Raw genomic sequence first — 16,743 nt, 5'->3', positions numbered from 1 at the left:
AGTCATATAGCCTAGCTTTGATTCGCTCTGTTTGTCTCTCGCTCTTGCTCTTGCTCTTGCTCTTGCTCGCTCTCTCTCTCTCTCTCTCTCTCTCTCTCTCTCTCTCTCTCTCTCTCTCTCTCTCTCTCTCTCTCTCTCTCTCTCTCTCTCTCTCTCTCTCTCTCTCTCTCTCTCTCTCTCTCTCTCTCTCTCTCTCTCTCTCTCTCTCTCTCTCTCTCTCTCTCTCTCTCTCATTCAATATGATTTAATGGCATGAATGACAAGGTCAATGTTGCCAAAGCGAAGTCATACTCATAACAATTATGAAAACAACAGCGATAACAATAAGAATCGAAGCTATAATACTAAAGAGAAACATATTGATTTATATATATTGATTTATACGCAAAAATATCGGTCGGAACCAGTACCAGAACCACGCAGCTTACATCTAAGAGGTTGCCTTAAGTAACCTGTCTTATGTAACCATACCAAACCCTTCAAATCATACTAATTTGAGTGTCTCGGATTTATGTTTACTATGTTACGTCTAGTCTGAGACCAGGCTGATACTTTATGTGGTTGAAATACTGTCAGCTTGCATAACAGTGTCAAAGATAACACATTACATGTGCATTCGCAAATTCTCAAGAGATGCTGAAAGAAAGAAATCATATTTCTCCACTCCTGTTCCCGAGACAAAATGAACTTTTGTTCTATAATTTTACTGCAAGAAATGCATAATTCTACAGGAGTTAATGTTATATTATGCTACATGTGAGAGGTTATAGGCCTACAGTCAGTGCCCCGATTTCAGTTACTATTCCATTTAACCCAAATATGAACTTAAATTAGGAATATTCTGTTTATTCATGGTAACAGGGATACTTGTGATCGGGATATCAAAGGTGCATGTAAACAGCTTATCCCGAATAAGACCTTGAGTGGGATATGAGCTACTATCCGAAATACTGTGCGCATGTAAATGTGGTCACTAATGATGTATTTGGTTTTTTCTTTATATATATATTTTTTTACATGGTTTAAGTATTCAGCTAAATGCATGCACAGTAGTGCTGAGCGATTATTTTATCATATGAAGTTATTTTTTTTTCCACACCTTTTTATCCCCAATTTTGTGATATCCAATTGGTAGTTACAGTCTTGTCCCATCACTGCAACTCCCGTACGGACTCGGGAGAGGTGAAGGTCGAGAGCCGTGCATTCTCCGAAACACGACCCTGCCAAGCCGCACTGCTTCTTGACACACTGCTCACTTAACCCGGAAGCCAGCCGCACCAATGTGTCGGAGGAAACGCCGTACAACTGGCGACCGAAGTCAGCGTGCATGCGCCCAGCCTGCCACAAGGAGTCGCTAGAGCACGATGGGTTAAGGTCATCCCAGCCGGCTAAACCCTCCCCTAACCCAGACGACGCTGGGCCAATTGTGCGCCGCCTCATGGGTCTCCCGGTCGCGGCTGGCTGCGACACAGCCTGGGATCGAACCCACTTATTAACCATCATTTGTTCACATTACTTTACTTTAATAAAATATTTCAGCTAATGTGTAATATTTCAGTTGTTGTTGTTGTTGTGTATACATTTGTTTTATTTTACTTTATTATTTTAGTCCAAGTCCACCTATATAGTAGCTGGCTATAGAGCTGCTGCCTATGTTGTCTGACCAAATCACTATTTCAGTAGTCTTTCAAAGTAAATAAGGCATACTTTTATGACTGCTGAATACCAACTATCAATCACTTAGATCATGTATTGTCGGGTAGAAATGCCTCGCGAAACAACAACCGCTCTCTATCCCTCTCGATAGTGCGTTCTTAGGTCGTAAACGATTGTCGGATGTCTTGGCTCGTTCAGTGTGACAGAATTTTAAGTACCTCTGTGCGGTCGTAGGCTCCGACAAAGTTCTGACAGTGTCAGAAATCTTAAGCTTTTATCGCAGGGTTTCCCAAACTCGGTCCTCGGGACCCCAAGGGGTGCACGTTTTGGTTTTTGCCCTAGCATTACACAGATGATTCAAATAATCAACTAATCATCAAGCTTTGATTATTTGAATCAACTGTGTAGTGTTAGGGCAAAAAACAAAATGTGCACCCCTTGGGGTCCCTAGGACCGAGTTTGGGAAACGCTGCTTTATCGTGTAGTGTGGCTGGTGTTATGAGCCGATCCCAGTGACTGACCAATAGGAACCTGGCCGGCACGGAGTATGCATACAAAATAATACGATTAACCTATTGTGAATAGTATGATTCATATAATAGTTTGATTTTAACGTTTACATGCTTTGCAAGAAGAATGATTTCCCTAATAATCTTGTTTACATGACACATCTGAAATCAGGCTACCTGATGGGATTTTGATAAATGCCGAAAATCTATATAAACTCTTTCTTTCTCTCCTGTCTTTATTTCTCTCCTCTATCTCTCTCGCCCTTCGTCACACCTTGTCTAAGAAGTCTGTTAGATTTGCAACAGAGAGCATGTTATTTTTGGGAAGCCTGAGTTTTCCCGAACTCACTTCACTCGCGCATAAGCATAGAGGGAGGCTTGCGCTGCTGGTGCTAGCACATGCGCAGATAAAATACACTGCAATTGGCGTAGCCTACGTCGGCTGACGTGGCCTTGCAAGCAGAATGTGATGACAAAACTAAAGAAATCGTACGATTTGGCCAGGTTGATATCAAGATAAATATTTGGTAACATCCCACAGTGTGATGTAATAATCATAAAGGCTGAATCCGGCGTACGGTGTGGGAAGACCTTAAGGAGAAGTCTCCTTCCAATGTTCAATAGCATTCCAGCTTTCTCTGACCTTCGACCTCACTCCGCCAATAGTTGATGCATTCTTATTATTCTCCTCCAGATGTCTAAATATTGTGTTAATTTCAATATTGTGTTTTTGGGCCAGTTTTGTTAAGGGTTCACTGTGGGCAGAGACTGTTGTCCATAAATGCTCTCTGCTTGTATGAACCTTTGTTGGATTGGGTGTACCCAGAATTTGCATGCCCTTTTTTCAGTGGGCAGTAGAAGAGGAAGTCTTCCTAATGTTTTTGCAAAATTCAAGCTGCAGTTTTTGTGTGGGTGTTTTGTGGGTGGTGCTCGCTCGCTCGCTCTCTCTCTCAATAATCGGTATTGAGGGTTCATATCAATTGCTGTCGTTTGAAAGTGCTGTAAATGAGAACGGTTTAGGCAGGTGTGAGTGTTTAGGTCTATCAGTCGCTAAAAGCAGTCCAAATGTCCTATTCACGATCTCCATCATATCCCCTCTTTTCTCTCCGTCTCTACCCCACCCCCCTATTCTACCTCTCGCTTCTTCTCCTCTCTCTTGCTCTCTCTATCCGTCTCTGTCTCTCTCTAGGATGCTATAGTGATCCATGAGGTGTATGAGGAGGGGGCGGCGGCACGCGACGGACGACTCTGGGCTGGAGATCAGATCCTGGAGGTTAGTCTCTCTCTTTTTTCTTTCTTTCTCTCTCACTCTCTCAATCTCCTTTTTCTCTCCCTCTCTCCATCAGTCTCGCTCTTTCTTTTCTCTCTTTGTCTCTTGCTCGCTCGCATTCTCTCCCGCTCTCTTTCTTGCTCTCTCTCTCCTCTTTCTTTCTCTCCTCTATTTCTCTCTCCCTTCGTCACACCTTTTCTAACAAGTCTGTTAACTGTGCAACAGAGAGGAACATAGAATACATACAGACATCACTGCACCTTTTACATCAATGCACATGGTCGTGTCATGTTCCCCGGTGCACTAAACTAAGACAATGTCTCCCTCTACTGGAATTAGACAGGCCGTGGTGAAAACATTTGCACACAAAAAAGGAGGACTTCAGGAGAGTCTCAAGTTGGATTTCATTTGATTTAATAAAATTGACCGTGAATATTGCAGCCCATTTGTGTAGGCTATTAGCCAGACAAAACCTGCGGAGTTAAACAATAAATAGTGGCTGAATTTATTATTCCTCATTGTTAGGCTATTTGATGTGTAATTTTTATTTTAAACAGTTTATAAATAGCAGCTAAATAGCAGCGAAATACTGTATATAGGTGGGAGAACTCCAACCTTGCGGGGTCCAGAGAAACTGAGTTCCACCAGTGTACGTGTGTGTGTACGCCCATCCAGGTGAATGGTGTGGACCTGCGCAGCGCTGCCCACGAGGACGCCATCGCAGCCCTACGGCAGACCCCGGCCAAGGTGTGTCTGACGGTGCTACGGGACGAGGCGCAGTACCGCGATGAGGAGAACCTGGACGTGTTCAGTGTGGAACTGCAGAAGAAGGCCGGCCGCGGCCTGGGCCTCAGTATCGTTGGCAAGAGGTACAGTTGCTACTCTGACACACACATAGGCTGCATCCCCATTCTCCTGATTCTCACAAAGTGTGCACTACTGCATTTGCACACTCCCCGTCGTAGATTTAACAATGGTGGAAACTCCCTCTAGCCCATGCTTACACCAATCGAATGCTTTTAAATCCATGACCGGAAGTATGCAAGTGCACACTTTGGGAGGAGGGTGGAGAATTGGTTTGCAACTTTCTTGTGTCTCCACTGCAGGAGTTTCACCACTATCAGGGAGTTTAATGTTAACTAGCAAGAGGTGTAAGGAGGAACTGTGCTGTAGCCATTCGCACAATGTTCTTGCACACGTGGGATTTGTTATTTTGTTATCTACGTGATCTCCATGAAGGGTTAACCAGCATTTGCTCAGGCTTACAATGTCAGATGTGAAAATGTTTGTTGTAATTCTTTGCAATACATTGGCTCGGCACCTGTTCAAATGGCTGTTGGTCTGTGTGCACTGTAGGAATGGCACGGGGGTGTTCATCTCGGACGTGGTGAAAGGGGGCGCTGCCGAGCTGGACGGCCGACTGATGCAGGGGGACCAGATCCTCTCTGTCGATGGAGATGACATGAGGCAGGCTTCGCAGGAGACGGTGGCCGCCATTCTCAAGGTAAGGGGATGGGACAGACGTATAGGCTCAACGTCACACCAGCAAACAACTACATAGACTTGTAGACATAGACTTGATATACCAAATGCACACATACACACACACACAGAACTGCCGTTATAGACCAAACAAATACTGTGCAATTACAGATCAAATAAACCACAGCTGCAGTCACAGACAAAACAAATAACTACAGTGTAGTCACAGACAAAACAAATAATCACAGTTGTCACGGACAAAACAAATAATCACACTCGTCACAGACAAAACAAATAATCACAGTCGTCATGGACAAAACAAAGAATCACAGTCGTCACAGACAAAACTAATAACAATGGTAGTCATAGACAACACAAATAACTACAGTAGTCAAACTAAAACCCATAACAACAGCTAATACTTGCCTTAAAATAACACAATCAAACAAACATCCCTCTCACCGTCACAGACCAAGACAATACCCAGCCTGTCCGTAACCACCAAACTCTTCTTCCTTCTACCAGAAGGGGTCACCATTAGTACTGTTATTGTCAAAGGCTGCAGAGCTCTTAAGAAGTGGTGTGCTTTTAGCTGCAGCGGAGGGGCGTTCCAGGGTGGTTGTTCTGGCTACAGTTGTGGAGTCCTTTTAAAGTGGGTGCTTTGTGGACAGATGCTACAGTGGTGTAACCTTTGCCAGTACCCTTACTGAAGTATGTAGTAGTATTCAACTTCTTGCTTCCATCTATGACCTGGAGTGGGTATCCTGGCTGCAGTTGGGCATTAAATGGGTTGTATTGTTGTCTTAGTATTGCACTGTCTGTGTACCAAATGGCACCCTATTCCCTATATATAGTGCACTATGTAGGGAATAGGGTACCATTTGGGACGCGACCTATGAAGTGGAGACCCTGTAAGATTGAAGTGCGTGTCCTGTCCTCTGTAGTGAACTTGGAAGTGGAGATTCCACCAGGTTGTATCAGCCAGTCATCAGCCAGTTGTTCACTAGGATGTGGAGACTCTGTAAGGCTAGTCCCTAGCTGCTCTGCTCTGGTAGTGACATGCTGTGCTGTTGCGCTACCTGTGCCTCTGCAGTGTGCCAGGGGGATGGTGCTCCTAGAGCTGGGCCGACTGAAGGCTGCCTCCTGGATCTCTTCCAGACACACCTCCCAGGGAAGCCAGGTGTGTGTGTGTGCGTGAACTCGCCGGAGGAGTGTGTGTGCGGCCATTCTCACCCCCGCTGCCTGGGAGCTTGCATGCAGAAGCTCAGTCACACTGACTCACCCTGGCTGCTGTGTCATTAATACCCCTGACTCACCTCCTCCTCCTCGCTCCATTCATGTCATGCATGGGAGCCAAAATGGCCGCCTGCTGGACGTTTACCAGACTCATTCTGGTGTCAACTGTGTGTCACTGACTCACTCACCCAGCCAAACTCACCGCCACCGGGCAGCATGCCTCAGTGTGTGTTTTCTCCTGACTGGATCATAGCTCTGTTTCCCCTCCCTCTCTCCCTCCAACAGATGAGCCACGGGATTGCCAACAGCACAATCGTCACGCCCCAGCCCCTGCTAAACTCCACCCCCTCCACCTCTCAGCTCCTCAACAATGCCAGGAAGCCCATGACGGAGAGCATGACCTCATCAAAGAGTGCAGGTAGGACCACTTTGCTCTCCTGGATTGGAACCTAGCCTCTCCGTCTGACCATTCGTACTGCACTTTTGGTATTTGAAGTGCTGAGCTCTGAGAACCAGGGTTGGATATCAGTCAGTTCCCTGTGTAATGCCCCTATGTCTCTCTCCCTCTCTCCATGTATAGGAGCAGAGATGGGTATGCGCACTGTGGAGATCACACGGGTAAATTGATCACTCCTCTTCTGTTCAGTTCATAACAATGATTGCTGTGATCATCAGAAGATGAGGAGTCACCAACCAAACAAATCACCCTTCTCCTTCCCTCTCTCTCAGGGTCCTACTGATGCGTTGGGGATCAGTATAGCTGGGGGGAAGGGCAGTCCTCTTGGGGATATCCCCATCTTCGTGGCTATGATCCAGGCCAACGGGGTGGCAGCCAAGACACACAGGCTCAAGGTTTTGTGTGTGTGTGTGTGTGTGTGTGTGTGTGTGTGTGTGTGTGTGTGTGTGTCTGTGTGCGTGCGTGCCCCACCATCCCCTTACTGTCTATAATCTCTCACCATGGTGTTTGTGTCCTCCAGGTGGGAGATAGAATAGTGAGTATCAACGCTCAGTCTCTGGATGGCATGTCCCATGGGGATGTGGTCACCATGCTGAAGAATGCCTACGGCAGCATCATTCTCCAGGTGGAAACACACACTGCAAGCATGCTCATGCGCACTCATGCATGGAATTCATGCACACACACCAGACACACACACACATATACACTCACCGGCCAGTTTGTTAGGTACACCACCCCGTTCATGAAAATGGATCGCTCTTACAGACAGTGGGTCACGTGGCCGTGGCTTGTTATTTATAGATATATATAAAGCAGGACAGGTATCGAGGCATTCAGTTACTGTTTGATTGAACTTTAGAAGGGGCAAAACGAGTGACCTAAGCGTGGTATGATCGTCGGTGCCAGGCACACCGGTTCCAGTATCTCAGAAATGGCCAGCCTCCTGTGCTTTTCACACATGACCGTGTCTAGGGTTTACCGCGAATGGTGCGACAAACAAAAAACATCCAGTCAGCGGCAGTCCTGTGGGTGAAAACAGCTCGTTGATTAGAGGTTGAAGGAGAATGGCAGGAATCGTGCAAGCTAATAGGAGGGCCACAAACAGACAAATAACGGCGCAGTACAACAGTGGTGTGCAGAACGGCATCTCGGAACGCACAACTCGTCAGTCCTTGTCACGGATGGCTATTGCAGCAGAAGACCACACCGGGTTCCACTCCTATCAGCTAAAAACGCGATCACCAACACTGGAGGGCTAAGGAAGTCTTGAGGTTTTGCTCACCTGAGGTAGAGTATCTCATGATAAGCTATAGACCACACTATTTACCAGGAGAGTTTTCATCTATATTTTTTGTAGCTGTCTACCTACCCCCACAAACCGATGCTGGCACTAAGATTGCACTCAATGAGCTGTATAAGGCCATAAGCAGACAGGAAAACGCTCATCCAGAGGCAGCGCTCCTAGTGGCCGGGGGACTATAATGCAGGGAAACTTAAATCCGTTCTGCCTAATTTCTATCAGCATGTTAAATGTGCAACCAGAGGGGAAAAAAACTCTAGACCACCTTTACTCCACACACAGAGACGCATACAAAGCTCTCCCTCGCCCTCCATTTGGCAAATCTAACTCTATCCTCCTGATTCCTGCTTATAAGCAAAAACTAAAGCAGGAAGCACCAGTGACTCGGTTAATAAAAAAGTGGTCAGATGACGCAGATGCTAAGCTACAGGACTGTTTTGCTAGCACAGACTGAAATATGTTCCGGGATTCTTCAGATAGCATTGAGGAGTACACCACATCAGTCACCGGCTTCATCAATAAGTGCATTGATGACGTCGTCCCCACAGTGACTGTACGTACATACCCCAACCAGAAGCCATGGATTACAGGCAACATCCGCACTGAGCTAAATGGTAGAGCTGCTGCTTTCAAGGAGCGGGACTCTAACCCGGACGCTTATAAGAAATCCCGCTATGCCCTCCGACGAACCATCAAACAGGCAAAGAGTCAATACAGGACTAAGATTGAATCGTACTACACTGGCTCTGACGCTCGTCGGATGTGGCAGGGCTTGAAAACTATTACAGACTACAAAGGGAAGCACAGCCGCTAACTGCCCAGTGACACAAGCCTACCAGACGAGCTAAATCACTTCTATGCTCGCTTCGAGACAAGCAACACTGAAGCATGCATGAGAGCATCAGCTGTTCCGGATGACTATGTGATCACGCTCTCCGTAGCCGATGTGAGTAAGACTTTTAAGCAGGTCAACATTCACAATGCCGCAGGGCCAGACAGATTACCAGGAAGTGTACTCCGAGCATGCGCTGACCAACTGGCAAGTGTCTTCACTGACATTTTCAACATGTCCCTGACTTAGTCTGTAATACCAACATGTTTCAAGCAGACCACCATAGTCCCTGTGCCCAAGGACACTAAGATAACCTGCCTAAATGACTACCGACCCATAGCACTCACGTCTGTAGCCATGAAGTGCTTTGAAAGGCTGGTCATGGCTCACATCAACACCATTATCCCAGAAACCCTAGACCCACTCCAATTTACATACCGCCCCAACAGATCCACAGATGATGCAATCTCTATTGCACTCCACACTGCCCTTTCCCACCTGGACAAGAGGAACACCTACGTGAGAATGCTATTCATTGACTACAGCTCAGCATTCAACACCATAGTGCCCTCAAAGCTCATCACTAAGCTAAGGATCCTGGAACTAAACACCTCCTTCTGCAACTGGATCCTGGACTTCCTGGCGGGGCGCCCCCAGGTGGTAAGGGTAGGTAACAACACGTCTGCCACGCTGATCCTCAACACGGGGGCCCCTCAGGGGTGCGTGCTCAGTCCCCTCCTGTACTCCTTGTTCACCCATGACTGCATGGCCAGGCACGACTCCAACACCATCATTAAGTTTGCAGACGACATAATAGTGGTAGGACTGATCACCGACAACGATGAGACAGCCTATAGGGAGGAGGTCAGAGACCTGGCCGTGTGGTGCCAGGATAACAACCTCTCCCTCAACGTGATCAAGACAAAGGACATGATTGTGGACTACAGGAAAAAAAAGAGGACTGAGCACGCCCCCATTCTCATCAACGGGGCTGTAGTGGAACAGGTTGAGAGCTTCAAGTTCCTTGGTGTCCACATCACCAGCGAACTATCATGGTACAAACACACCAAGACAGTCGTGAAGAGGGCAAGACTGAAAAGATTTGGCATGTGTCCTCAGATCCTCAAAAGGTTCTACAGCTGCACCATCGAGAACATCCTGACTGGTTGCATCACCGCCTGGTATGGCAACTGCTCGGCCTCCGACCGCAAGGCACTACAGAGGTTAGTGCGTACGGCCCAGTACATCAGTACATCACTGGGGTTAAGTTTCCTGCCATCCAGGACCTCTATACCAGGCGGTGTCAGAGGAAGGCCCTAAAAATTGTCAAAGACTCAAGCCACCCTAGTCATAGACTGTTCTCTTTGCTACCGCACGGCAAGCGGTACCGGAGCGCCAAGTCTAGGTCGAAAAGGCTTCTCAAGAGCTTCTACCCCCAAGCCATAAGACTCCTGAACAGCTAATCATGGCTACCCGGACTATTTGCACTGACCTTATTTTTTCTTAATTAAAACTTTATTTTACATTTTACTTTTTAAAAAACTGCATTGTTGGATAAGGGCTTGTAAGTAAGCATTTCACTGTAATGTCTACACCTGTTGTATTCGGTGCATGTGGCAAATTAAATTTGATTTGATTTGGACAATTGAGGAGTGGAAAAACATTGCCTGGTTCGACGAATCCCGGTTCCTGTTCCGTCATGCTAATGGCAGAGTTAGGATTTGGCGTAAGCAGCATGAGTCAATGGTCCCATCCTGCCTGGTGTCAACGGTACAGGCTGGTGGCGGTGGTGTACTGGTGTGGGGAATGTTTTCCTGGCACACGTTAGGTCCCTTGATACTAATTGAGCAACGAACGTTTCCGACACGTAGAGTCCATGCCCTGAAGAATTCAATAAAGGGGTCTGACCCCGGTACTAGATAAGCTGTACCTAATAAACTGGCCAGTGACTGTTTACACACACACACACACACTAACACCCCAACCCACTCATATTTTGTATGGCCAAATAAGGGACCCCAATGTGACCACATTGTTTTATAATTGCAGATTATTTTACATCCATCAAATACATATTCCCTAATAAGGAAAAAATATGCCATTTTATTTACAGATATGTAAAAAATACATTTTCCAAATATAAATCCTTAAACTTTATTTGACTATGATGTGTATGTATTTATCAATGGTGTATGCACATACTGTGTGCAGTAGAAAATACTGCCGTGTGTTTGTGCACACACACACCCGCCCATACACTGTGTGGTTATCAGCTCTGTGCAGCCGGCTGGCAGTTTGGCGCACTGGGACAGATAATCCCAGGCCTTTATGCTAATGCAGCTTTATCAGTCCAGCTCCAGAAGCCTCAACACTGGGCTGTTACACTGGGCTAGCCCTGCTGCCTAGCGCTGATTACACCACACACACACCACCCAGGACACCTAGCAATTACTGTAGACAACTAACCCCCTCCCTCCTCACACCTCTTTCTCTCTCCGTGTCTGACTCGATCTCTCTCTGCACCTCTCTCTCTCTTTCTAGTTCGCTCTCTGTTTCTATCTCTTTCGCTGTCTCTCACTCTTTCTCACTCCTTCTCCCTCTCTCTCTCTCTCCATAAAGAAGGTGTCAGTAAGATAAGTGCAGGCGATGGCTGGGGAGCGTTCCACTAATGTTCCCTCGCACAGCCAACAAGTCGTCCGTTAATTAGCCTTTGTTTGTTGTTGTTTTCATATTTTAATTGCCTCCCACTTGATTAAATATGGAAATGAAATGATGCTGACGACGTCGCCACCCTCTGTTGTTGGCTGACTGACTATTTCATTAAAAGAGAAAACTAAAACCTAACGAACATATTTTCCTTGCCAAAGAAGGAGCAGGAGAGAGAGAGGGAAAGGAGAAAATGATCAATGATAGCCACATTATGCTTTGTGTGGCTCTCTATGACATTGAACCAGGACTTTGAACTAGGAACCATGTCTGTAGTACATTACCATTTTTAGTGATTCTTTTCGATTTGAAACACACATCGCATGTACCCTGATAGACTCATCCTCGTCTATAACACACAAACACGTACACACCCACACACAAGCAGAGACAGATTATACCCTGTGAGTTCTAATGTAAAAACGTAACACGTGCATTGTTTTGTTTACTGTCATTTGTGCATACTAATTTGTTTGTGTGTGTGTTGCAGGTAATCGCCGACACCAACATCACTGCCATAGCCAGTCAGGTGGAGAGTATGTCCACTAGCACCAGCCTTCCCAACAGCCCAGACTCACAGCCAGGGGAGCCAGAGTGAGTAGGAATAAGTTGCTCCTAGACACTGATCTAAGGTCATTTTTGCATTCTCCCCTAATGGTTAAGGTTTGGATTAGGGGAGGGTAAGCTGACCCTAGATCTGTACAATAACACAATATTAATTACATTAAATTAAAAGAAGTGTAAAAATAATGGATCCCATTGTTTGAGCAAGTAGGACAATAAAAGGCCCGGTGCATCCTAGTCCTAACCCTCTGGTTCCTTCATGTCTCTGCAGGGCCCCCAAGCCCAAGAGTATTTCTCTGGAGAAGGGTTCTGACGGCCTGGGCTTCAGCATCGTAGGGGGCTTCGGAAGCCCCCATGGAGACCTGCCCATCTACATCAAGACTGTCTTCAGCAAGGTAACTAACTCCACTTTGCACCATCACGCATGCATGCAGGGTAATGTGGCTTAGTTTGCCATAGGGCATACTGTGTTTTTATTTCCCCTCTGGGACACCAGATGGCAGCAATGTTCCTTCACCACATACACACACATTTAGACACACACATATAATATAACTAACCTTGTGGGGACACACAATTCAGTCCCATTCAAAATCCTATTTTTCCTAACCCTAAACATTTACATTTTACATTTTAGTCATTTAGCAGACGCTCTTATCCAGAGCGACTTATAACCCTAACCCCAAACCTAACCTGAATGAACTCTAACCCTAAAAATAACCCTAGTTCTTAACACTAAACCTAATTCTAATTATAACCCTAACTAACACAAATTCTAACCTTAACCCTAAAACCCCTAGAAATAGCATTTGACCTTGTGGGGACTAACAAAATGTCCCCAGTTGGTCAAAACATTTTTTGTTTACTATTCTTGTGGAGACTTCTAGTCCCCACTAGTATACTAAAACACGTCCACATACAAACACATTCACAAACAGATCAGTGATTACTTCTAAAAAGGAAGGAAGTTAAAGTGGAACTGACAGCATTTTAGCAACATGAAATCTTATTAAAATCTGTTCATATATACCCCCAGGAAGAATATGACACCTTGTTTTTATATTTTCTGACAAGCAAGCATTTCAATATGGTCATTTTCACGTTTTCATAAATTCATAGAATGTTTGGGAATGACGTATAGTAAGGCATTTGTGAAAGTTCTATAGCAAAATAGAGTGGGAAAGCGGCTGTGCGTTTGGATAATTAATAGACACTGCAGTAAATAAAACCTAATAAAAACATCTGTCTCCTCCAGAACTGGAGTCTCTGCAGACCAGTGCACCATAGCCAATCAGAGCTACAGTAGGCCTTTATGCAAATAACCATTTGCCACAAGGACCTGCCATCATGTGTTTACAGGCAGTAGCAACAGCCTGACTTTAGATTATTAGAACGCATTTGGCAAAAGCCACAAAATACACCTGAATGGATTTCTGCAAATATGTAAATACCACATTTGGGAACTTTACTGTCATATTGATCAAACAACCATGAAAAGGTAGGCTCGCTCCCTCAGTTATGCACATCAATAACTAATGCTAGTCAGAGTGTTCAGAGCGCACACTGCACTATTGACACTGGACACTCTGGCCGAGGAGTAGGGTTGATCCGTGCGTTCCTCACAACGGCAGTCAGGCACCCAACCTAACTAGCTACATTTGGTTAGCTTGCTAGATGCTTCCAGACACAAATGAGAGAACACCAAACTTTGACCATTATACTCGTCCTAGCAGGGCTTGTTAGGCTGTTTACATGTTATCTAGAGCGTTAGTGACTATGTAATTACTTTTTTGCCTACGTTTACTGACACCGGTCATATTCAGAAGGTGTTGCGCGTTCGTAAATTCAGCAGTTAATCTGCGCTCTGGCACACTCAGATGAGAGTGCTGTGAAATCGGAGTAGATAGCCAGAGTGAATTTACGAACGCAAGATATGCTAACTGGATAACAGTCGTTCAAGTTCATCATAGCTAGCTAGCTAGCTAGCAAAGCGATTCACATTTCTTGCTAGCTAACCAAATGACACCTGCATCCCTAGCTGTAGCCACCGAAAAATACAAATGTCACTCACCCACTCCAATGACATGACATCCTCCCAGCAGCTAACTAGCTAGCTAACGCTAGGCTCTGTTTTTAGCTTGCTAAATAAATAGGTACATAAATAGATACGCTAGCTTATTAGCCACGTTATGACTGACTTGAAATCATTGCCATTGCTAGTTTGATTGTATTGACATTCCCAGCCTTAGTTACATTCGTCCATTTTTGTCCAAAATATTGAGTCATTGAAACTGAAACGGTGGAGGCAGCAAACAATGTACCAGGCCAGCTGTGATTTACAACCTACCAAGAAATGTATTGTTGAATTATATTAATCATGCAGTGAACTGCATCCATCTATTCTGGCAACAATACATTATGGAATGTTGTGTCAAATATAACCTATTTTTAAAACCTCTTAAAAAGTTGGTTTTGTAGCATAAACTGGGAATTTGATATTTTTTACTAATATTATGATTGTCTGTTTGTAGTTAAAACGCTGTCAGTTCCAAGGATCATAAGGTTGTTTAAAAAACATATATATACTGTAACGGGGCGGTTGTCTTATTTCCACCACCTTTCCCCCTCTTACTATGTGTGCTCCCCTTGTTCTTCCTGCAGGGGGCAGCGGCGGTAGACGGGCGTCTGAAGAGGGGCGACCAGATCCTGTCGGTGAATGGAGAGAGTCTGGAGGGGGCCACCCACGAACTGGCCGTAGCCATACTGAAGAGACAGAGGGGGGCCGTTACTCTGAAAGTACTCTCCTAGTTCACCCACACACCTATACCCCCGATGGCAAGCGACCATTATGGGGGTTGAACTAGTTTCAACTTTCCAGCGTGCAAAAAATATAAGACTCTGTTCCGAGGAGTTGGCCAACATCTGATGCCCGTCTTCACCCTTTTAAACAGCCCATTAACGAGAAGGTGGCATTGGTTCTGGAACGATTCAATCTATAGGTGGCACTGCCAGGGAGAGCCCTGCCCTGTAGAGATGTAGAGAGAAAACGTGTGCCACGTTCAGCTGTGCCCTCAAGTGAACCATGAGAAATAAGAGGACTATTTGGGAGGCTGCAGGAAGTAGTGACACCTCATTTCCTGTGTGCCATCTTAGGAGCTTGCTTCACTATGAGGGCGGTCCAATGGCTGCACTGACTGGATACACAACATGACTTAAAATGGCAGATGCTTGAATGTTATGTAGCAAGGAAACAAAGGGAAGCTTTACAGTCTATGTGAATATCTGCTCTCTGTGTCATTTCAGCTTTTTTTGTGTTTCCTTCCTAGAACACTGATAGAACAATACAAGAGATTCAGTTGGTTTAGGTCTCTTCACCGTTAGCCTGGCATTAGCTTAGCATCTCCCTGATGGGGAGACACTGGTTAGCGATGTTAGCTGCAGGTTCTGCTAATGTTCAAACTGTGAGGGTGAATGGTCTCGGCAGGGAATGGGGCTATGACACAGTGAGTCACTGTCAGGTTGACACACATCTTCTAATTTCTCTCATACACTTGTCCATTTGTCTCATGTCATACTTGCCCACACACAATTTAAATTCGTAGTATCATACTCTTACACAAAGGTAGTAAGCTCAACAGTCTAGTCCCCTCAAACACAACTCTGGACCTCGAAGACAGTTCCACTGCATTTTTTCATTATTGCCCTCTAATCAGGAAACTGGTTTAGACCTGGGACACAAGGTGGGTGCCATTTAATTATCAGGTAGAACAGAAAACCAGCAGGCTCCAGAACTCGTGGTCCTCTGTAGCTCAGCTGGTAGAGCACGGCGCTTGTAACGCCAAGGTAGTGGGTTCGATCCCCGGGACCACCCATACACAAAAATGTATGCACGCATGACTGTAAGTCGCTTTGGATAAAAGCGTCTGCTAAATGGCATATTATTATTATTATTATTATTATAACTCGTAGGGTAAGAGTTGAAAACCACTGGTCTAGTCTATATATGTGGTCAAAGAAATGAATCAACGCATTTATGCTGAAATAACTGGTAACCTGCCATGTACTTCTATACCACTTAATAGCATGCTCGTAAGCATGACACAACACCCTCTGTAGCCAACCAAAAGCAGTTATAAAGGCCAACAACTACTTGCTGGTATTTCACTATACAGTATGTTGTGTAGTCCTGCTAAGAGTTGTTGTAAGCTATTGTGCGTGTCACGAAGGAGTTATGTCTTGCATATGCAGATGTTAGACAGGTTATTAGTACACAGTTTTGCCAAATAATCAGAACCCGCTTTGAATCTGAGACCTTTGCAAAGCAATGAAAAATATATACAGTGTGTGTTTGTTAGCACTGTTGCGGCAGACACGTTGCTATTAGCGGTACAATATAATGTAGGCGAATCTCAGGACTTAAATCGGGCATCGTGTCTGTTACTGGGGCTTGCTTTCCCCTAGTGTGGGTTTGTATGGAGGGTAGCTACATCTTTACCTCTGTTGCTGGCCCTGGAATATCCCTGTAAGCCTATTAAGGTTCTATGAAATGGTGTCAAAATACATCCATGTCTTAACTAGTCTGGTCCAAGATATTTGTGCTACTCCCATGGTCATTATCAAGCCAAACAAGACCGCACAAACATGACTGGAACCAGGCTTTATCTTAACTGGTAGAAGGGAGAAAGATTATGCTAATGCTAATTTGAGTTGGATGATCCACCTCCTATC

The 16,743-nt window shown here is 45.3% G+C and overlaps 1 protein-coding gene across 1 annotated transcript in view; it reads left to right on the top strand.

Moving 5' to 3' along the window:
* Positions 1-15,298, top strand: part of LOC311130999 (inaD-like protein) — a gene marked incomplete at its 5' end in the record, with an annotated part of 117,251 nt that extends 101,953 nt beyond the window's left edge. The window contains 11 exons of the mRNA XM_084163833.1: positions 3,355-3,438; positions 4,111-4,304; positions 4,792-4,939; positions 6,011-6,097; positions 6,439-6,571; positions 6,734-6,771; positions 6,883-7,005; positions 7,131-7,235; positions 11,942-12,045; positions 12,287-12,410; positions 14,677-15,298. Coding sequence (XP_084019959.1) covers positions 3,355-3,438; positions 4,111-4,304; positions 4,792-4,939; positions 6,011-6,097; positions 6,439-6,571; positions 6,734-6,771; positions 6,883-7,005; positions 7,131-7,235; positions 11,942-12,045; positions 12,287-12,410; positions 14,677-14,823 — 1,287 coding nt within the window. The remainder of the gene's footprint in view (positions 1-3,354; positions 3,439-4,110; positions 4,305-4,791; positions 4,940-6,010; positions 6,098-6,438; positions 6,572-6,733; positions 6,772-6,882; positions 7,006-7,130; positions 7,236-11,941; positions 12,046-12,286; positions 12,411-14,676) is intronic.
* Positions 15,299-16,743: the final 1,445 nt, after the last annotated feature.

Source organism: Coregonus lavaretus (genome assembly GCF_964263955.1).
Source record: "Coregonus lavaretus genome assembly, chromosome: 6".
Lineage (NCBI taxonomy): Eukaryota > Metazoa > Chordata > Actinopteri > Salmoniformes > Salmonidae > Coregonus > Coregonus lavaretus.
This window is presented reverse-complemented; position numbering and strand designations above follow the sequence as displayed.